The sequence below is a fragment of the Tursiops truncatus genome, chromosome 6, assembly GCF_011762595.2.
Source record: "Tursiops truncatus isolate mTurTru1 chromosome 6, mTurTru1.mat.Y, whole genome shotgun sequence".
Classification (NCBI taxonomy): domain Eukaryota; kingdom Metazoa; phylum Chordata; class Mammalia; order Artiodactyla; family Delphinidae; genus Tursiops; species Tursiops truncatus.
The window spans coordinates 26,811,937-26,835,271 of NC_047039.1; the positions used below are offsets into that span (position 1 = coordinate 26,811,937).

Consider the following 23,335-nt stretch of genomic DNA (forward strand, 5'->3'; position numbering starts at 1 on the left):
GTCTTGGATACACAGGAAATGCCAGGAAGGCCTCTGTGTATTTCCACAAGTGGTGGAGAGGGAACACAGACAATCCTTTACAGACTTCAGAAAAAATGGGCACCAAAGGGCTCCCAATTGTTGTTAGATAGGGAAGGGAAAATTAGTAATGAAGGAGTACAGTAACCCTTCAGCTGAGATGGTAACCAGCTGATTATGTAAAATGTTTGTCAGCCACGCATTTGGAAACTCCCTCTATTCTTGAAAAGCCCTAGAAATTTGCATTTAATGAAATTCACTTATACTTTCCCATTGACGTACAATTTAGAACTATAATGTATACCTGTTTTAAAAAATTATGGTTGAAAGAGAAAATGTATTCATACTTCTGAAGAGAACATGACTTTTAATCCACATAACTAAAGACAAAAAGCACTTTTTAATTCCAGAATACCAAAACAAAAACAACAAAATCCTCAAGACTGTAGAGATACCTGTGTGTTCTTCCAGGTAATTTAAACTGACAATCAATTAACAGATTAGAGCTTAGTGCTAGGTAAACATTACACGTTCAAATCCCAAGCAGAGATTAATTTGCTCTCTTCTAGGGTCACACATTTCATGCTGAGCCCCAGCCTGCTGTTCTCCTACTATATGCTAATGTTTACATGGGTCTCAGTCACCTTAGTTGAAACACTGAAAGCTTAACCTTTTAGTGGATAGAAGCCTCAGCTAAGTAGAATATTAAGTAAAGTTATCATTCTACTACAAAACACTTTAATTGGGAAAGAATCATGTAAATAAGATAGACAATATTTTCCTACTTTGGGCTATAGATTAATTGATCAAAACTAAATTGGCTAAAATGTGAAAGAGCTGAAAATAAGTATTTCTGTCATTGGTTTTCCACACATCAGTAATTTTTGCATACATGGGTTGGCTCTCTTTGTCTATTAATCATAAATTTTTTTCCGAAATTTCTTTTTGTAATTTTTATAAAGCCTGGGGCCATGTCCTTTTTAGCATTTTTGTTTATTTTTCAGATTTTTTTTCTTGCTTGTGGGGCAATCTCTTAGTGAAATTCAAAGTTTTCTAGAGAATATCCGCAGACGACCGGCACCTGGTCTCCAGCTGCGGCTCCTTCATCAAGACCGAGCCGTCTAGCCCGTCCTCGGGCATCGATGCCCTCAGTCACCACAGCCCCAGCGGCTCGTCCGACGCCAGCGGCGGCTTCGGCCTGGCCCTGGGCGCCCACGCCAACAGTCTGGACTTGCTGCCCATGTTCGTGGGCACCGGGCTGGGAGGCACCCCCTACCGCAAGGGCTACGAGGACTGTGCCGGCGGCATCATGGAGGACTCGGCCATCAAGTGCCAGTACATGCTCAACGCCATCCCCAAGAGCCTGTGCCTCGTGTGTGGGGACATCGCCTCCGGCTACCACTACAGCGTGGCCTCCTGTGAGGCCTGCAAGGCTTTCTTCAAGAGGACCATCCAAGGGAACATTGAGTACAGCTGCCCGGCCACCAACGAGTGTGAGATCACGAAACGGAGGCGCGAGTCCTGCCAGGCCTGTCGCTTCATGAAATGCCTCAAAGTGGGGATAATGCTGAAGGAAGGTGTGCGCCTTGACCGAGTGCGTGGAGGCCGCCAGAAATACAAGCGCCGGCTGGACTCAGAGAGCAGCCCGTACCTGAGCTTACAGATTTCTCCTCCTGCTAAAAAGCCATTGACTAAAATCGCCTCCTACCTGCTAGTGGCTGAGCCGGACAAACTCTACGCCATGCCACCCCCTGGCATGCCAGAGGGTGACATCAAGGCTCTGACCACTCTCTGTGATCTGGCAGACAGGGAGCTCATGGTCATTATTGGCTGGGCCAAGCACATCCCAGGCTTCTCCAACCTCTCTCTGGGGGACCAGATGAGTCTGCCACAGAGTGCCTGGATGGAGAGCCTCATCCTGGGCAGCGTGCACCGCTCGCTGCCCCATGATGATAAGCTGGTATATGCTGAGGACTATATGCTGAGGACTATATCACGGACGAGGAGCGCTCCCGCCTCGCGGTACTGCTGGAGCTCTACCGGGCCATCCTACAGCTGGTGCACAGCTACAAGAAGCTCAAGGTGAAGGAGGAGATTGTGACGCTCAAGGCCCTGGCCCTGGCCAACTCAGATTCCATGTACATCGAGGATCTGGAGGCGGTCCAGAAGCTGCAGGACCTGCTGCATGAGGCGCTGCAGGACTACGAGCTGTGCCAGCGCTACGAGAAGCCATGGAGGATGAGCAAGTTGCTGCTGATGCTGCCCCTGCTTCGGCAGACAGCTGCCAAGGCCGTGCAGCACTTCTACAGCCTCAAACTGCAAGGCAAGGTGCCCATGCACAAACTCTTCCTGGAGATGCTGGAGGCCAAGGTCTGATGGCCTGGCCCAAGGACCGACTCCCACCCAAGGACAGACAAACCGACGGGGAGACCTCCACAGCCACCAGCCTCAACATTCAAGTCCTGTATCATGGCCGCGAGCAGTCCCAGAGGAAGGGGCTCCTGGCCTCCTGGCTGTGTGCAGAGCCCTGGGTGCTGTGGGGTAGGGAACGGGGATGGGAGGGCAGGGCACAGGGCTCATCTGTAACAGGCTTTTTCTTTGGTATGTTTTTCCTCCGCCACGGGCAACGCTGAGGCCTGGGCCAGAGCTGACTCCCCTGAGGCTGGAGACCACCGAGGAAGTGCCCCCTCTCCCTGCCAAATCACCAAGAGGCAGCACTAACATAACACATTTCCTAACCCCATGCCCGACCCCCTGTCCTCTGTCCATGGCCTGCGTGGGCAGTGCTTAGCGCCCAGGACTCTGGCATACTCAAGTGGGGTACCTTCTGGAGGTTTCCCTCTCCCAGAGGGCAGTTACTTTCTTGCAGCGGTGCTGCCTACTCTGGGGTTCTGTGGGGCCCCTCAAGAGGCCCTACGCCTTCCACAGTTCAGACGGCTCCCTCCCTCCATCCTTCCTCTAAGCTCCCAGGCCCGACTCACCATCAGGAGAGTAGCGCCAGAACTCATGCATTTTCCTGGTGACCCCACCCCTCGGTGTGCCCCCCGCCCCCCGCCTGCCTGTCACCACGGCCCCAGGGCCTGTCCTCCCCCTCTCTTCCCCAGGAGTCCTGCTGCTACTTCCTGCCCTACCTCAGAGCTCACTCTCACAGTGGGTTCAGCCAGCCAAGACTTCAGGGCCCGTGGGTGGGAATGGTGCTGGCTCAGAGAAGAGCAGGGTCCAGGCAACACTCCCCAGCGCTCCCCCTTCTTCTGGCTTCTCCCACTCCCCTGGGGCAGGTCCAGAGCAGGTAGGCCTTGGGAAACGAGGGAGATGCAGGGGCCTGACCCCGTCTGAGGGCACCCTGGGCACTTGATTCTGGCAGCCCTGGGAGGACCGGGTCAGGATAGGGAGAGGCCCAAACCAATCTTTGCCGAGCACAGAAAGGCCCAGAAGCAGAGATGAGCAGGCGGGGGAATCCTGAAGACAGAGGTTCAGTGGAGGTCACCAGCCTGCCTGATCTTTCCTGGTATCCAGGGGCAGTGGACACCGAAGCCCCCTCCCCTGCATCCCAAGGGCTGGGTGAATCAGCGCCACAGGAGGGGTTGCTCCTGCCATCCTTGGCCTAAGGAGGTGTAGCGTAGCTCCCTGGGTGCACTTAGAAGACCAGCTTTCTGGCAGGACAACTACTCCGGCCCCCCATCAGTCCTCCAGGCTGCTGTGTAAGGTGACAGCCACCCCAGTTTGCCCAGGACCGGTTCTGGCACTGGAAGTCCATTTCCCAGGAAACCCCTCAGTCCTGCCCAAATGGGGACAGTTGGTCACCCATTTCTGTGAGTGGCTATGAAAGTTTGTTCTCACCCACTTGTGGTAGGTCGGGGGCAGCCTTGAACATGCCATCTGGTGCTCACGGGGTTGGCTGAGGGCCGCTCAGAGGATCTCCCGAGGGTGAAAGGTTTTGAGCATTATGGAGAAGCTTCTTCCAATCAGCTGCCTTCTAAAGCAGGGATAAGAGCATCCCCCCTGGGGCACATCCCTGGGGAATCCACACACATTCTAACCCGACCTCTTGTCACATGGAGAGGCAGGCAGATCCCACCCACCCGTCGCTAGGACCAGGAGGCCAGGTGCCCTCCGCCACAGCCTCGCAGCTTTCCAAGGGAAGCAGCTACTGCTGGTTCCACCTCTCTACCCCGAGACACCGCTCTTTCTGAACTTTTGCTGGGACGTGCTGAGGTCACCCCAGGCAGGAGGGTTGGCTAAATCCTAGCAGCTGCTCTCAGATACCTTCACATAGAAAATGTCAGGGGTTCCAAGAGACTTCACAGACCAGCAAAGTGTGCCCCCTGTCCCTTTTGCCTGTGGGGATGGCCACAGTCACTTGTCAGTCAGCATTGGAATGATCTGGGATGCTTCAGCCCTAGCTCTCTGTGCAGTCTCCAATCTGGGTGGACAGATGCACAGGTGCCTCTAAGGGACCAGGGGTAAAACCCAGGCCTAACTTAGCCACCGGGGGCCATACCATGAAGTCTGGACTAGGGAGATGGTATGGTGCGAGAACTTGGGGTCTGCTCTGCGGGAGCCTCCCCTAGCCCCTCACTGTGCTGTGTGCTCGAGGAGGTGGGGCAGAGAGTCGCACCTCATCACCCCAACCTCTGTAGCGTCACTGCTCAAGCATGAGGGCCCAAGCTGTGAGCTGTGGCAGGGGCTTGTGCACAGCTGGCCTTTGCAATCCATCTTTTCTAGAAAAAGCAACTCTGGCTAACAGTGCAACAACTGGTTTGCGGTGGGTGGGGTGTTCTGTACACAGGGCAGCTTTGCCTCGCCGGATCACATACATCTGCAAGTGTCCCGGCATCAGAGCCCCTTTAAAGCAAAGAGGGGGCAGTGGTCCTGATGGCTTGATGCTAACGAGATGGATCCTGCTGCTGCTGCTGCTTTTACACTTAAAAAACGCCAGTGGCAACAGGAAATGTATCAGTAATGATGAGAATTCTGTCCAATGGGAAAGGCCCTGATGTGTACTTGATGGATCCATTGGCATTCAGAGAAAAAGTTTAGGAGCCAACTTCTTAGTTGGAAGTCTAGCTAGCTTTGGGACCTCCCTGGGAAGGGGGGGGGGGTGGCGCTGACCTAGTGGAAGACAGTGGAGCAAGGAGAGTTTAGGACACCCCATCCACCCAAACAGAGCAAAACTGAAGTTTACCCGCAAATCCGCTGTTCCCAGAAAATCTGTAAAGATGAAATAGCCCTGCTCAGTTGTACTCTCATGATACAGGTCATTGAAATGAACCAAGAAATAAAATGAAAAAAATCCAACCATGGGAAAAAAAAAAAAAGTTTTCTCATATGCTCTAAGTGAAATGTCGAAAGATAAAGGTGGTTGCATATAGGAAAGTCCCCACCCATTAGTTATCATATATTGTGAACCCAAGAAGATATTATAATTTTTATTAAATTTTAAATACAGATGTTTGCTTTTACCTTGATACTTAAAAAATTTAACTTCAACCAACCTCTGAATTTGAAGATTATATAAAATATTTGTCAGCCAAACATCTTGCCAGCCACTAACAATGTTACTCAAAACATACGAGAGTTAGTTTTTTTTAATGTGAACACATACTTAAACAGGGAAAGTAAGCATAAATGAATTTATGTTTTATACTTATGAAAATGAATTTTAAGGTTTCAAAAAGTAAGATAACTGATCCATGTTCTCAAGGATAAATTTTATACAATTATAGGATGTGTAAGTAATAGTTACAAAAGCCAACATTTATTGAGCATTTGCTCTGTGGTAAGCACACAAATTGTATGATTTAATCCTTATAATGATCTGGAAGGTAGATACTATTAATATCCTCATTGTACAGATGATAGAAAGCAAGGTTTTAAAAGTTTAAGTAATTTATGCCAGGGCACAGAGGTAGGACTAGACAAGTTTGGTAGTCTGACTCCAGAACCTTAGTCCTCTATACTGTCTTAAGGTGAAAATAAATTTATTCTCAGAACCCCAGACACTGGCACCAAAGCATCTAAAATGTTAAAAGCAAGCACATTTAAAAGAAATAAAAACAGTACATAGCAAAATTAAATATGGAATGCAATGCTATAAATTAAATTACAATGAGTGATTAAAATTAATACTCCTAATCTTGTGAACCTACAGTGGATTATAGAAGGAAATTTGAATATTTGTGGTGTCAGTATTTAACGTGGCTTTAAATGGCTAAATAACATAATCCTGGCTTCATCTCTAATTTTGTGTATGAGTAAGTGGCTTAACTTGCCAAAGTCTGTTTTTTAAAAATTAAACATACTTATCAAAACACCAAGAGCATTTTACTTATGTGTATATCATACTGGCCTATATTTGAGGTGAAGTTATAAGAAATGGAAAAATTCAACTTGCCTTTTCGGGGACAGAGAGTATGGATGCTTCTTGGAACCTACATGGGTGCAGGCTCCATCTGCTCTGCACCTGCTGTTGGGGCCTGCTCCTCTACAGAGGTTTCTCCAGAAAAAAGAACAGACAGGAGGACAGGAGGTAAGTAAAAACACCACTTCCAAACTTCAAAGAGTTCTGAGTTTTTAAATGCTTCATTCTGTAAGACATTAATCTGTTTTAAAAACCATTTTATTGAAGCATAATACACTTATAGTATTAACCTCATATAAAAAGCAATTACTGCTGAGCTCTGGGACAGAAGTCATGAAAGGATCTCCTTCCAGAAGATGCTACTACAGCAAGAAGGATTTAAATCATTTTCCTTAGGAGGGGTTGCTCAGCCTCAGGAAAGCGAGAGTTAGGGAAGATAGGCATTCCACAGTTGGAACTAAATAGAAAGGAGGCATTTCACATGCTGTAACAGATCTGTTTTTAAAGTCTCTTCGGTGATTATCTGACACTAAGGCTACTTGTATACTACATTATAGATTGTCAGTTCAGTGTCTGGGCCATGAAATCTGTTACTGGTGTGAAAATGAAAAAGGGGAGCCCGAGGCTCCTTCAGACAGTGAAACCACTCTGAGTGGGTTGAGTCAGATCTGCCTGTAGGGAACCCTGCTACCTAAAAGGGAGCTCCAGTGAGGGTCCCGGCTCACACCACCCTATTTCTCCCAGAAAAGCAGTAAACCCAGGGGGCAGTGGGGTCAATCTGCCACCTTTCCAACTTCCTCAGAATTACGACTCCACTCCTTGTGAACAACCAAGTCTGGAGAGTTATTTCCCAAGTTAATTAAAGATACGAACGCGATTAAGGTTGAGAGAGCAGGTGATCATTTCTCGAACTCGGTAACTACACTTGGGGACACAGCGCAGAGACTTATTCCTTTCTCCATTGGGGACAGTGGCTTCTGCTCCCTCCTCCCTCCCAGATGCACCCAACTTCCAGTTCCTGACCAGCCTGCCCACTTTCCCTCTGCAGCCACCCCGGCCAGGGCACTGGTCCCACCTCAGGATGACTGGTCCCCCCGGGACGAGGACGGGACCTCTTTGGGGTGACCAGACCCCAGGGATTAGGGCTCCTCAGGGCACTGGGATAGGAAGGGGCCTCCTCTGACCGATCCTTGGGGACGAGACAGGGCCTCCTCGGAATGACTGGACCCGGGGACTAAGATGGGGCTTCCTTAGGGTGACCAACGACGGGACGGGGCCTTCTCGGGGTGACCGGCTTCCGGGATGAGGCCTCTTCAGGGTGACCAGATCCCGAGGACCGAACGCGGACTCCTCGGGGTGACCGCCTCCGAGCGGGTACGGGGAGAGGGCTGCCTGACCGGCTTCTGGGTATAAGGCCGTCTCGGGGTGACCAGATCCTGGAGCCGGGGATGTGGCCTCCTCGGGTGAACAGCTCTGGGAGACCAGGAAGGGGACGAGATGAGGCCACCGCTCTGGGACCTCCCGGGAGCTCGCGCAGGCCCAGCGGCGCCGCTTGGGCCCGGCGCCCCCTTCCCTGGACTGGACCTCGCGGACTCTCCCCGGTCTGTCCTCCTCGGTCTGGGACTGAGATTCAGGTTCGGAGTCCTGGCCCTCAGTATACCGACCGCTCCGTCCGTAGTACCGGCAGCTCAGCCGCGGCACCGCCTCTTCCGCCCCTTCCGCCGGCCCACGTAAGTCAGCTGGCATCGCCCCGCCCCTCCGCCGCCGCCCGCCCGCCCGCGCGAGGCCGCCTCAGCCTGGCCTGGGCCTGGAGCGGCGCACGGCGCAGGTCCCTCCCCGCCATGGCCCTGGGAGGCGGTAGCACATGGCGGCAGCAGCGGCCATGAGCGCGCCCGCGGCCCGGCCCGGCCCCCCCTAGAGCCCGCCGCCCCGGCCCAGGCCAGCGCCACGGCCCCGCCGCCCCCGGCCCCGCCGCCCCGCCGCCCCGCGCCCGCCGCCGCCGCCGCCGCCGCCGCCATGGGCGTGCAGGGCTTCCAGGACTACATCGAGAAGCACTGCCCGAGCGCCGTGGTGCCGGTGGAGCTGCAGAAGCTGGCCCGGGGCAGCCTGGTGGGCGGCGGGCGGCAGCGGCCCCCGCACACGCCGCTGCGCCTGCTGGTGGACGCCGACAACTGCCTGCATCGCCTCTACGGCGGCTTCTACACCGACTGGGTGAGCGGCGGCCAGTGGAACCACATGCTCGGCTACCTGGCCGCGCTAGCCAAGGCCTGCTTCGGCGGCAACATCGAGCTCTTCGTCTTCTTCAACGGCGCGCTAGAGAAGGCGCGGCTGCACGAGTGGGTCAAGCGGCAGGGCAACGAGCGCCAGACGGCGCAGCAGATCGTCAGCCATGTCCAGAACAAGGGCACCCCGCCGCCCAAGGTCTGGTTCCTGCCACCCGTCTGCATGGCGCACTGCATCCGCCTGGCGCTCATCCGCTTCCACGTCAAGGTGCGGCCCGCCGGGCGGGCAGGCTGGCCGGGGTCCGCGTGGGCCTGGGGGCCGGGGGCGGGGTTGGAGGCCGGGGCTGGGCTGGGGTCTGCGTGGGCGTGGGGCCGGAGTCGCTCGAATTCAGAGTCAGGGTGGGTCGGGATCTGGAGTCCGAGGTCGGGGTTGGACTGGAGTTTGGGGTAACAGAGAAGGAGAGGGCCAGAGGTCTGGGCCTGAGTCGGGGTCTGGGGTGCGGGCTTGGGCCGGGGTTGGGGTCTGGGGTCCGAGCGGGTCGGGATCTGAAGTTGGAGCTGGGCAGGGTTAGGGGTCTGGTCCGGGGGACTGCAGGCGCCTCTCCCCTCCCGGTCTGAACTGCTGCAAAATGGACGCGCGGCCTGGAGCCCGGCCGGCGGCTGCGAGTGCCCGGGGTCTGGGGACTTCGGCTGCTCCAGGCCGTCCGAGAACCTTAAGACCAGCGGATAGCTGCAGGCTTGGAGGGTGCAGTGCCACCATCGCTGAGATCCGGAGTATTCCTCCACTCTTTGAAGCAGGTAGATTACTAACCTGAACTTTTATGAGACGCTGGTTTTTCTTTAGCAGGGCTTGAACAGCAACAGGTTTTTTGGGGGAGCAAGTGGGCTAGATGGCGACAGAAAGGGGTCTCCAGCCACTGAGGGTGGATGGAAGGTCTGCCTACTGCTGTCACCCCGGCTCAGCTGGGGTCTGTGACCTGGGCAAGGCCTGTGGAGTTAGCCTCTTCTTGAGAACGCAGGGCTGGGTCCAGGTTCCCTGGAAGATGACAGTTTTTAGAGAAATTGTCGGATTTTCGTGTGTGTTAGATTTCAAAGAATCATAAATTTTGACATGCTGAAATTTTGTCAGTTCTGTGACTTAGAGTCTACGTGAAAAAGTCTTTGGTTCTGTGTATCTGAAGTGAAGAGAGTAGTTCAGAGTCAGGGCAAAGAGAATGTGAATCAGAGTTTCCAGGATTTATTTCTCTCTGCACAGTGAGGACTCCACCACTTTGGGCTGTGCACTCAGGTAATCAGAGCTTTGACTGTCCGGCATTCTGCTGTCCTTTTGGCAGAGGTCCCCTTCCAGAACCCAGGCCAAAGAGTGCTTGAGGACCTAGCAGCCACGGCAGAGATAACGTGCAAATCAATGACCCTTGACTTGAATTTTGATTGCTTCCTTTTTGATTGTTCTTTGTTTAAAATTTTTAGGGGGAATGTTTTGGTTTTCTGACTTTTGCCACTCTGCCTTCCAACGTGTTTGTCATTCCTTTATTTCTGCTTGAAACTGTGCTTGTTCCCAAAGTTTGTGAAATTCAAACTTCCTGATTGCTCTTGCCTGTGCTGAGATGGTGGTGGTTAAGCCTAAAGTGATAGCGGAAGTCCCACCCCGATCCTGTTGCAATTGGCGACAGGGTTTCTAAGTGTGCGGGTCGAGGCTGCTGGAAGAGCGGCGATTGGTCTGTGAGTATGGCAGAGACCTAGCCTGCGTCCCTGGGGAAGTTCGGCTGAGAGCCAGGGACTGCTGCTGGCATTTTCTGCCCTGGAGCCTGGGCTCTCAGAGAAGACAGTGCCGACTCCCAGGTGTGATCCACCTCCAGAAGATGCCCTGAGTGTTAACAGTTTTATCTTGTTCAGAGATGGAAACTACTACTGGAAAGACAATGAGCTTTCTAGTGAAGTGGCTTTCAAAGGAACACTGTAAATTTTACTTAGGATCAGAGTCAGTGTTTGTACACAGTCACTGTATCTTTTGAAAGAACTGCTAAATTCTTTTTTAATTGTAAAATTTCTTGGTATTTATCTTTGTGCCCCTGTAAATGTCTCACTTACCTGCTGGATGCCCAGAATTTTGACCAATGCGTAAGTTAGTAAGAAACTAGATTTAAGATCATTTCTTCCACTTAGGTTTCTGCACTCAAGATATAATTGAGTCTATAATTATTTTGCTTTAGATAAGCTTTTAACTCCTGATATAGAACCACAATATAGTGTTAATTTTACAGCTTAATATAGTAAAGACTCAATTCCTTGGTGGGCACTTAACTGGCAGCCTCACCTTTTTGGAAAATGCCTAAGAAATCCAGCTACTAAAAATTTCTCAGCAGCCAAATGAGAGGTCAGGAAGCTTTGGTATAGTGACCCAAAAAGGAAAAAAAAAGCTTTCTGTTTCTTCCTTGAAGAATCAACTTCTCTCCCTTGTAGACTGCCCTCTCCTTTTTAGATGTAATTCTGATAAGCTTAGTTATCTATTTCTAAACTTAGCTTGAGAAAAGGGTGCAGAGGAAAGTCTGCCAGGCAGGCGCACCATTAATAGAAGGAAGTGACACTTCACAAGGGAGAAGATAGAAAAAGCTATAAAAAACACACATAATTCTGGGGCTTCCTTAGAAAAAAGAAAACAACCCTATGTACTTCAGTAGCCCCTGAGGGCAGTATGGTTTACTCTATGAGGATGATTTTGAGCCAGAAAAATTTATGTTCAGCATTCTCTAAGGGAGTGTACTGTTTTTTAAAAATGCCCATTAAATGGTTAAGTGAATTAAAACCATGATGGCATATCACTACATACTTGTTAGAATGGCTAAAATAAATAATTCTGGCAATGCCAAGTGCTGGCAAGAATGCTGAGCAATTGGAATCGTCCCACATGGCTGGTGGGAATGCAAGATGGCACGCCACCCTAAAAAACAGCTCCCTTAGTTTCTTATAAAATGCATTTACCATGTGGTCCAGCAGTTGTACTCCTGGGTATTTTCCTAATGAAACTATTATTCACACAAAAACTGAACTTGAATGTTCATAGCAGTTTTATTCATAATAGCCAAAACTGGAAACAACCAAAATATCCTTTAATAGGTGAATAGTTAAGCTATGGTACTGTGCAATACTACTTAGCAATAAAAAGGGAGAAACTACTGATACATACAACTTGGATGAGTCTTTATAGCTTCATGTTGAGTGAAAGAAGCCAGGCTCAAAAGGTATGGTTCTATTTATATGACATTCTCTTGAAGATAAGGCTGTAGTGATGGGGACCCGATGAGTGGTTGCCTGAGGGTGTGAATATAAAGGGACAGCAGGAGGGAGCTTTTTGGGGTGATGGAACTGTTCTGTAACCTGATGGTAGTGGTGGTAGCATTTTTTTTGTGTGTGTGTGTGGTACACGGGCTTCTCACTGTTGTGGCACCTCCCGTTGCGGAGCACAGGCTCCGGATGCGCAGGCTCAGCGGCCATGGCTCACGGACCCAGCCGTTCCTCGGCATGTGGGATCTTCCCAGACCGGGGCACGAGCCCGTGTCCCCTGCATCGGCAGGCGGACTCTCAACTACTGTGCCACCAGGGAAGCCCTGGTAGCATGTTTTAAAATCATAGAACTATACATCAAAAGTAAATAAAAGTTAATTTTACTGTATGATATTTGTATTTTTTTTAAGATTAAATAAAAATTGGCAAAGGAATTGATGCAAACATCTCACTATATATAATGTTGGGCATATGAGGCATTTTTCTTATAAAAATCTACCATCGTATTGGCCGTCTCCCGGGTTCTGCAAACTGGCAGAAAGTCTTAATTTCCCGTCAGCTTTGCTTAGAGAAATCTTCTTTGGCTTAGAAGAGTATGTCTTTGCTAAAGTAATAATTGCATTTCTTTAACCATTAGAAGTTGGCCCACACATCAGCTAATTTTGTTCAGGTCATTAAACTGCCCAGCCTGAACTTGGCTTCTGTTAGTTACTAGGAGCATTTCCTCTTGTGTGCCTTGAGTCATCATAACCTTTGAAACTTGGTGAGGACTGATGTTGATTTTAAAATCTTGGTGGCATTAGATGCCTGGAGCTTTACTAAATGTTTCTGCCTCAAGACTTGTGGTGTTGATGTGCAGGTTTATAATGAAGTCCTTGAAATCTTATCCTGAATCGGTACTCTGGGGTATTTACTCAGATCTTACATAAAGCAGAGCTCATGTTTTAAGTCACTGGAAGAATGTGAGATTAGACTGTGGCCTGAGATCTTGGGATGATGATCTCTTTCTTTGTATACTTTGTAGGGTGCCAGTCCCATGCTAGGTCATCTCTCACAGTGCTGTCTCATTTAGCCCTCAGTATTTTGTTAATATGGGAAGAAACGGATTGCGATTGCTGATTGAGCAACGTCTGGGGACAAGTAACCAGTAACCTCTTCAAGAGGGAAGTGGTGTGCTGAAGTCAAAGTTCAGTTTCATTGTGTAAGAATGCTGTGGGGTGTGCCTACCTGCAGTTCACTCTTAGGTCAGATCTGATAGCAAAACGCCTCTGCTGCTTTTTCCAGGCAGCACAGTTTCTATCCAAGAGACACTGAAAACTAGCAATGTACTGTTATTCTTAAAGATCTCTAATTGATCAGGGAATACTTACAATTCAGAATCGACCACATTATAACTCAAACCAGCCATACATTTAAAATACTTATTTAAAAATATTTATTTTCTTCAAGTGTACCAGTTTTGTGACTGGCTTATTTCTCTTAGCCATAATGTCTTCAAGGTTCATCCATATTGTAATGTTGTGTCAGAATTTCCTTCCCTTATAAGGCTGAAAAATACTCTATTCTGTGGATGGACCACATTTAGTTTATGGATTCTTGGGTTGCTTCCCCCTTTGGCTGTTGTGACTAATGAATAGTGCTGCTGTGAATATGGGTGTACAAAAATCTGTCGGGAGTCACCGCTTTCAGTTCTTTGGGGTATGTACCCAGGAGTGGAATTGCTGGATCATTTGGTAATTTTATATTTAATTTCTCGAGGAATCACCATACTATTTTCCACAGCAGGTGCCTATGTATATTTTATATTATATATCATATGTTATCAAAATAGTTTTAGTTTTTAACATTAATGCGATCACTACATTATTCAGCAATTTGTTTTTTTATAAGTGTGTAAAAAATCTTTTCATTTCTATACTTACAGTTCTAATTCTTTTTAATACCTGCATAGTGTATGATTTATCTATCCCCTACAAATGGTATGCACACACAAACTTGATAGATTGAAGAGTGTGCACATTTTAAAAGCCTTACAAGACTATAGAGCCAACATTGCCAGACCTTCAGATTTTTCAAGAAAGTCAGAAATCCAGATTTTTATTTGAAATTATTCCATTTAAAAAACACCTTTAAGCCAAGGAAAATGGACTCCGGGCTAGATTCAGATCTTGAGCCACCAATTTGTGACTTCAGCACTGATACTTATCAACAGTTATCACCCATTTTTCAGGTTTAAAGTTAGACTTACCAAAGCCCATTGCCTCTTCCCTTCAACATTGCATTGTTGAAGCCTTTTTGATTACCAAAGCACTTCCATTTCCTGGAGTTACTGAAATACGACTTTCCATAAATGCCATAATTCTGTGGACCTTTTCTGTTATATACTCTTATTATTACCTCTTTTGAGGTTAATACTATGCACATATTCTTTCAACATCTGACAGTTTCCAGTGCACCCTTTTACTGTTCTCAAAGACTTGAGCAGCTGGTTTTATGTACTTAGAGATTACTTCTCCCATATCCCATTCAACACACAAACTGACTATTCTCTCTAATCTGACCTCAGATTAGTCACCTCTAGTGACTATTGTAATTTCACTTTAGCTACCCTAGGGTTTGTGTCCTATAATTAGCAGGAAGAATGATACCACCTTTAAGACTTCAAACTGCATGTCCCCCCTAGAGCCTGACTTTTACTGATATACCCTTCATTCTCCTTTCACTTTCCACAGTTGTCTCTTCTCCCAGTCTGTTCTGATTTCACTTTTAGCCCTAACTGCTTTGAGCCTGATGGTCACCTATTTCAAAGTTACACTTACCACCCTGGAGTCATCTTTGGCATTTTTATCATTCCATCCTGCCAGTCCCTGCAATATGACACATCAGTTCTAGCCCAGCAGTCTCTTACTTACACTTCTGTTCCTCATTTCTAGTATTCCCAACATGTGAACTCACCAAGTTTACCGAAAAGGTCTGGTGGGTTGTGAAACCAAATTATTGGGTGTTTATCAGCATTTAGAAAAATTCACACAGAATAAAATAGAATAAAAAGTAGAATGCAAGACATGTATTAAGGGTGAATACCATTACATTAAACTGTGTCTTACTGTGGATAGTAGTCAGAATTGCCTCTGGATCTGACCAGGCCCCCATGCCTAGTATCAACAGTGGAACTCATCTTGCACACAATGTCAGAGCACCCTGCAGGGTCCTCAGGTGAGTCATTCTCCTGGCAACGACTGTCAACAAAACCATTAATCCAAACTCTTTATTCAGGCTTTTAGACCCTCCTACAATCCGAATCCATTCTACCTTCCTTAGTTTCAGAATTCTTCTATTATACTTTTAAGATGCTCCCAACCAGACTGTTTACTGTTTCCCCAAGAAATGTCCATTTCCCAACTCTACTGATGTCTCCCTCTGTCTACCCCACTTTCGCTTGCCAGAATTTTGGTTCTACCTCAAAGCCCATCTCAAAAGCTTTATTGTAGCTACCTTCATATGTATCTCCCCCACTAACTCTAAGCTACTTGAGGCCAGGGACTAATTTTACTCCTCCTGTATTTCCTATGTTTAGTATAGGCATTCAACTTTTTAATCATATATTTTCTTTGTTCTATTTATATAGGCAATTTCTTTCAACACCTGGGTCAATGGCCATTAAGTACGATTTATTTTCTTTAAATTTCTTATTCTCTCTTCTCTGGTTTCCAGTGATGATTCATTCTCCCTTTAGCAAACATTGAGTGCCTGCTATTGGCCAGGTGTGGAGGAGTGAATATAACAGAAAAGAATGGAATCCTTTAAGGAGTTTACTCTAGTGGAAGGGGGGGGTGTGTGCTCGTTTACATCATTTTCCCATGTCAACGTTTGGAACTTTCTTTGATGCCATAGGACCATCTATTTAGTCACTGAAGAGCAGTGATTCTCAACAGGGGCTAGAGGGCTGGTGATTTTGTTAAGGTCTAGAGACATTTTTGATTGTCACAGATGAGGGCATACTGGCTGCAGGCATCTAGAGGCAGGGGCCAGGGATGCTGCTAAACATTCTACAATGCACAGGACAGCCCCACAGTAAAGAATTATCCATTCCCAAATATCACCAGTGCCAAGGCTAGGAAATCCTGATGTGAACAAGTCAAAGAATTCTAAGCTTTGGGCCTTAGTAAAGCCATATAAAGGTTTGAAATAGAGATTTCTAAGTATACCAGGGAGATAAGTAAAAAAAGAGAATATAGCTTAGTTTTCTAAATAAGATACGTACATACACACACCTTCTCTCTTATATATTTCTAGACCCACGTTGCTCTTCATTTTGTTTTATACAATTAGAATTTATACAATGGAAAGAAATTAATTAAAACATACTACACATTCCAGCCTTAGTAAGAAATTGACCATAGGAATAAATACCATGTAATATGAAGAGGAGTTCCTTTTTTTTTTAAATTGGGATATAGTGGACATACAGCATTATATTAGCTTCAGCTGTACAGCATAATGATTCAATATATGTATATATTGTGAAATGATCACCACATTAAGTCTAGTTAACATCCATCACCATACATAGTTATACTTTTTTTTCTTATGAGAATTTTTAAGCTCTCTCTTAGCAACTTTCAAATATACAATACAGTGTTAACTACACTCTCCATGCTGTACATTACATCCACATGACTTATTTATTTTATACAGATGACCCTTGAACGACACGTGTTTGAGCAGTGTGGGTCCACTTATATGTGGATTTTTGTCAATAGTAAATATTACAATCTGTGGTTGGTTGAGTCCATGGATGCAGAACCGTGGATGGAGGACTAACTATAAAGTTATACACAGATTTTTGACTGCGTGGAGGGTTGGTTTGCCTAAACACCTCCCTCCCCATTGTTCAGGGGTCAACTGTAACTGGAAGTTTGTACATTTAGACTTCACCCATTTTCTCCACCCCTACCTTAAAGAAGCAATACTTCAGAATTTGAAAAATTAGATTTATTTTCCAATGGATTTATAGACAAAGTTTTATAAATAGAACAATTAGATGTAAGTGAATCAGAGTTCAGATAGAAATATTCTAAAATTCTCCAAATGTCTCTATACAGCTGGAATTAGTTTTTACTTATGTTTATGTTTTCTCTAGCAAGTAAGTCCTACGATGGATGACCACCTCTTAGAACATTATGTTATCCATCTCTTAGAACACTGGCATGTAGTACGTGTTCAAAATATATTTGAGAAATGGACAAATCAATTCCAGACTCACCAGTTAGTCACCTTGTGCAAGGCAGTGATGGCAGAAAGAGGGTAGAAAGTTTGTGTTCAAACCCAGAGTCTAGTCAATTCCACAGATAAGTAGTCTCAGCTTGGCCACCTGGCACAGAGGCTTTATCTTTGAGTAAGCCCTTTATGCTTCTTAATTTAGGAGCTGTGTTGAAGACATCAAAGGGGTGACTGCTTAGGGAAATTGGCTTCATTTAGCCATCTTTTTTTTTCTCCCTTGTTATACCTGGCTCTATCAAACATTGTTTCTAGGTATTTTAGGGCCAGTATAGAGTTGAACTTGGCACACTGATTTATCTGCAAAGGTGATGGTAAATCTACAGTAATTAAGGATCTGTGATCTAGAAACGTGATTCTTTTGTACCCCGGTTACTTGGTATTTCCCGCTTGTCTCTAGAATAAATTTATTTCTTTGGAAAAACTGAAACTACCCTGTTGGTATTTTGCCAATTAGTGTAAGAAAATATACTGGAAGGAGTATTACTGGAGGGTTGAGTTTTCATAGGTCTGGAGTGTATTGTTCATCTTCATGGGCAGGAGTGCCAGCCAGTCCAGACTGGGAGGGCCTCCCTGGACCGCTTGGATGAGCACAGGCACCATGGTTTTTCAATCTCCTGTACCTATGTGAGCCATTAAATATTTCAATAAAGAATTTGCACGTGTCACCATTTTGAAATAAATTGCATCAGTCTGAGATTCATTTTTCTGAATTCCAAAAGTTAAATTTTGATGTATTTTGGAATTGGATTTTTAAAAAGAATACTACTGCTTGGAGTTAGCTGAATCATTAGGAGATTAATATAGTAGGCTGAATAGACACTGAATACAAATAATGTTGGTGTTTCAACACTCCTTTTTTCTTTTAAATTAATTTTTATTGGAGTATGGTTGCTTTACAATGTTGTTAGCCTCCACTGCACAACAAAATGAATCAGCCAAACACATACAGATATCCCCTCCCTTTTGGACTTCACTCCCATTTAGGTTACCACTGTGCACTAGGTGAGTTCCCTGTGCTATATAGCATGTTCCTATCAGTTGTCCATTTTATCCATAGTATCAATAATATATATGTGTCAGTCTCAGTCTCCCAATTCCTCCCACCCCACCCCTTTCTCCCTTGGTTCAACATTCCTTTTTTTTTTTGTGGTACGCGGGCCTCTCAGTATTGTGGCCTCTCCCGCTGTGGAGCACAGGCTCCGGACGTGCAGGCTCAGCAGCCATGGCTCACAGGCCTAGCCGCGCTCCACGGCATGTGGGATCTTCCCGGACCGGGGCACGAACCCGTGTCCCCTGCATTGGCAGGCGGACTCTCAACCACTGCGCCACTAGGGAAGCCCTCAACATTCCTTTTATTATTTTTATTTTAAAAATGTATGAAGTTTAACTTGCATTTCTTTTAGGACATTCACTCTCTTATTTAATTTTTTAACAGAGAAAGAAAACAGTTTTATTATTGAATAAGCATTGAAACAGATTGCAGTTGCATCACAGGCAACCTGCTAAAGAGATTGCAAAGAAGAAATCTCACCCTTTTATGTAGGCTGGCAGATATAATACATTACATATATGCTAATGTCATTATCCAAAGGAAAAATAAAACTTCTGTTTTGACAAGGAGGAAGTTATATCTTGGAGCTAAGTGCCTAGGATTTCTGAGAAAACAGGGAGACGGGGTGCCACCCTCTTATTATTATAATTTTTATCTTTATTTTTTTAATTGTAATAAACTATAACAAAAGTTTTACCATTTTAACCATTTCTTATTTTTATATTAATTTATTTTATTTTTGGCTGCGTTGGGTCTTCATTGCTGTGCGTGGGCTTTCTGTAGTTGCGGCTAGCGGGGGCTGCTCTTCGTTGCATTGTGCAGGCTTCTCACTGTGGTGGCTTCTCTTGTTGCAGAGCACGGGCCCTAGGTGTGCAGACTTCAGTAGTTGGGGCGGGCGGGCATAGCCGTTGTGGCTTGCGGGCTCTAGAGCACAGGCTCAGTAGTTGTGGTTCAGGGGCTTAGTTGCTCCGCAGCTAAGCATGTGGGATCTTCCTGGACCAGGGTTCGAACCCATGTCCCCTGCATTGGCAGGCAGAGTCTTGACCACTGCGCCACCAGGGAAGCCCGCCCATTTTAACCATTTTTAAGTGGAATTAAGTTCAGTAGAATTAAGTACAGTCTTCCCTCAGGTATATGCAGGGGACTGATTCCAGGAGACCCCTCAGATACCAAAATCCAAGGATGCTCAAGTCCCTGATGTAAAATGGTGTAGTACAGTGAGTACAGTCGGCTGTCCATATCAGCGGATGCGAAACCACATTCACACTGCTATGCAGCCATCACTACCATCAATCTCTAGAAATTTCTCACCTTCCCAAAGTGAAACTGTCCTCATTGAGCACTAACTCCCCATTCCTCTCTGCCAGCCTGTGGCAGCCGCCATTTTACTTTCTTGTCTCTATGAATCTGACTACTTAAGGCACCTCATATGAATGGAATCACACAGAATTTATCTTTTTGTAACTGGTTTATGTCACTGAGCATAATGTCCTCAAGGTTCATCCGTGCTGTAGTATGTATCAGAATTTCCTTCCTTTTCAAGGATGCATAATAATTTCTTGTGTGGGATAGACCACATTTTGCTTATCTGTTCATCTGTCAGTGGACTCTTGGGTTGCTTCTACATTTTGGCTATCGTGAATAATATTGCTATGAAGATGGGGGTGCAAATATCTGTTTGAATCCTTGCGTTCAGTTCTTTTGAGTATATGCCCAGAAATGGAATTGCAGGATCATATGGTGATTTTATATTTTGAGAACTGTTATACCATTTTCCACAGCAACTACACCATTTTACATTCCACCAGCAATGTGTGAGGGTTCCAGTTTTTCCACATCCTCGCCAACACTTGCTTATTTCTGTTTTTTTTTTTAGTAGCCATCTTAATTGGTGTGAAATGGTATCTCATGGTTTTGATTTACATTTCCCTATGATTAATGAAGTTGAGAACCTTTTCATGTGCCACTCCCTTATTTTAAAAGACATTGTTTTTCCTTGCTTTTAAGACCACTGCAACCAATTCTTATAGAATAACCAAGAGCTATATAAGATGTTTATTCAGCCATGATTACAGATTTCCTGAGGAGGAGAGGTTTACTTTTAGAGACATTGCTAATGTATGTCATGACACTAAAATTGCTCTTTTAAAGTAAACAACAACAATAAAAATCTTCTACCAAGTTAGCATTGACTTTCATGTTCTCACTCTTCAGCTCGACTTGAGTAGGGAGTAAGTAGCCTGAGTAAGTTTTACCCACCTCATGCATAGTGTCTAGAATTCTGCTGGATAAAGGTCAGAGCCTGATTTTTTTTTTTTTAACAAAAGAATTTAGGTTGACTTATCCTTTTATGTTCAGGTTAACTTATATCTTTTAAAGCCAGTAGCTGGTTGGAGGACGTGTCACATTATTCCCTGAGCCTCTGTAAAATTATTCTAAAGAAAAACCACATATGATATTTTTTTCTTTGTGTCAGAAAATCTCTTTATGACAACTCATAGTGTTTCAGGTCCTGCATGAAAAGTATGAAGAAGTAGATCCTTTCTCACATAGCTTACTTGAAAATAAATAGTACCTGACATTTATCAAGTGCTTATTATTTATGAATGATTCTGAGCTGTTTACATGTAGTAACTCATTTAATCATCACAGCTACCCTATGAGGTAGGAGAGTACTATTATTTTTGCAGATGAAGAAATGGAAGTACAGAAAGTATTAAAGTAGGCAGTGGAGTTCACCTGATGCCAGAGACACAAAACCTCACTGTACAAGTGCTTCTTCACTGGAGATTAGGAGTAAGTAACGGTGTTACATTTTCATTCTTATAGGACTTTCCCCATAGCTGCTTTCAGCATTAATAAATAATTACATTCACAAAGTAAGCTTGAGAATTTTTTAGTCATTATTCTTTGTAAAAAATACTGAATTTTGATGTATCTGCCTTTTTAATGATGAAACTTAAAACTATTGAGATAAAAAGATTTACCTAGGATTCTGTGGCAAATATACAGTTACATAAAATTATCCCTAGCTAAATACAAAATACTTCATTGGGACCAAAAATGGGGCGTTTTGCCAGCTACTGAAGATCTTCAACACTGATTGCATACACCGTGTTTCTTGGTGACGGATGGGTGGAGAGGTGAGGCGAGGTGTTTGGTGGTTCCCAGCCTAGTTGTGGCTACCAAAGCACGTATCAAGTGGGCTTCCCTGGTGGCGCAGTGGTTAAGAATCTGCCTGCCAATGCAAGGGACACAGGTTCGAGCCCTGGCCCGGGAAGATCCCACATGCCGCGGAGACACTAAGCCCGTGTACCACAACTACTGAGCCTGAGCTCTAGCGCCCGCAAGCCACAACTACTGAGCCCACGTGCCACAACTACTGAAGCCTGCGCGCCTAGAGCCCGTGCTCCGCAAAAAGAGAAGCCACAGCAATGAGAAGCCCGCGCACCGCAACAAAGAGTAGCCCCTGCTCACCGCAACTAGAGAAAGCCTGCTCACAGCAACGAAGACCCAACACAGCCAAAAATAAAAAAATAAAATAAATAAATTTATATATTAAAAAAAAATAGTAAACGTTGAATGCTCTGTGCACTGTACTCAGGAGCTCTACGGTTTCACTCCCTTGATCTGAAGTTGCATTTTGATGCAGTGGTGATGGCAGCCATGGCAAAAATCTTTCAAGGCCTAGTGCCTTTAAGGTGGTAGGCGGTCTTTGGTTACTAGCCTGTGGTTTTCTGTGAGGAGGCTATGCATAATTCCAAGTCTGGCTCGCTCTCATAGGAGGCCTTAACCCTTTCTTTATCACCTGTGAGTAGATAGGTCTTGGCTTAATTTTTTAGCTTGCTTTTTATACTCTTTGGGAATTCAAATTGAAATAATCTTCCCAACATTGTATTTCATAGTTTTTACTCATTTCTAAACTAAGAATTAAGAACTAGACATACCATTTTCATTAAGCATAATGTGCCCAGTCTGAGCCAGGAGCTGGAAGGCTAGGGAATTGGAGAAACAGAACACGGGGAATAGGGTGAGTAGAAGAGATGGGAAACAGGAGTGAAAGGCATTCAGACCGGAAGAAAGACACACTGAAAGGAGAAAGAACAGCGATACCCTGTTAGACCCTGATTCCTAGAAGCTTAACCTCTGGAATTTAATTTTTTTTTAATTAAATAACTACCTCTCAGGTTCTGTTTCGATGCAATCCAGGCGTTTTCCTATCCTCACCCAAACCTTGCATCGAGTCTCCTCTGCACTGCATCCAATTCTTTGCCCCTGACTCTACCAGGCTCTTTGACATAAATCTTGAGGAATTGTTCAGTGGGCCTCTTACAGGTATTCTTGGTTGTTGGACTTTATTCTTTCATTCATAGGTTTATGCTGTGTGTGGTGGGCTTTCCTACTTCCCTTAGTTGGACTGTCTGGGGAGAGTTGTGTTTTCACATGATAGACTCTCGGAGACTTTGCCTGCCAGGCCTTTCAGTGCTTTGTTCACATGATGAAATAGCTTAAAACAGTCTCTCAGTTAGTGTCTTGTAGACCAGGGGTCCCCAATCCCTGGGCTACGGACTGGTACCGGTCCATGGCCTGTTAGGAACCAGGCCGCACAGCAGGAGGTGAGCAGCGGATGAGTGAGCAGAAGCTTCATCTGTATTTACAACTGCTTTCCATGGCTCGCATTACTGCCTGAGCTCTGCCTGCTGTCAGATCACCTGCGGCATTCGATTCTTATAGGAGTGCGAACCCTACTGTGAGCTGCGCATGTGAGGGATGTAGGTTGTGTGCTCCTTATGAGAATCTAAAGCTTGATCTGAGGTGGAGCTGGGGCAGTGATGCCAGCTCTGGGGAGCGGCTGCAAATACAGATTATCATTAGCAGAGAGGTTTGACTGCACAGAGACCATAATAAATCAGTTGCTTGCAGACTCATATCAAAACTCTTATCAGTGAGTGGCAAGTGAAAGGAAGCCCAGGGCTCCCACTGATTCTGCATTATGGTGAGTTGTATAATTATTTCATTATATATTACAATGTAATAATAATAGAAATCAAGTGCACAATAAATGTAATGCACTTGAATCATCCCAAAACCATTCCTTCCCCCCACCGCCGCCTC

The 23,335-nt window shown here is 45.8% G+C and overlaps 2 protein-coding genes across 6 annotated transcripts in view; both read left to right on the forward strand.

Annotated features, from left to right (window-relative positions):
• Positions 1-1,442: 1,442 nt before the first annotated feature.
• LOC101332129 (steroid hormone receptor ERR2-like) lies at positions 1,443-2,565 on the forward strand. The gene is given in 2 exon segments (XM_033857822.2): positions 1,443-1,981; positions 1,984-2,565. Coding segments are annotated over 2 exon segments (834 nt in total). The 5' UTR covers positions 1,443-1,558; the 3' UTR covers positions 2,395-2,565.
• Positions 2,566-8,186: 5,621 nt separating this feature from the next.
• Positions 8,187-23,335, forward strand: part of FAM120A (family with sequence similarity 120 member A) — a 104,508-nt gene continuing 89,359 nt past the window's right edge. Inside the window, exon 1 of one of the 5 annotated variants that reach the window (XM_073805950.1) lies at positions 8,187-8,869. In XM_073805950.1, coding sequence (XP_073662051.1) covers positions 8,396-8,869 — 474 coding nt within the window. In that variant the 5' untranslated portion in view covers positions 8,187-8,395. Of the gene's footprint in view, positions 8,870-9,242; positions 9,400-23,335 lie in introns of those variants that run through there. The other 4 variants (XM_073805951.1, XM_019940438.3, XM_019940437.3 and 1 more) reach the window with 4 other exon arrangements.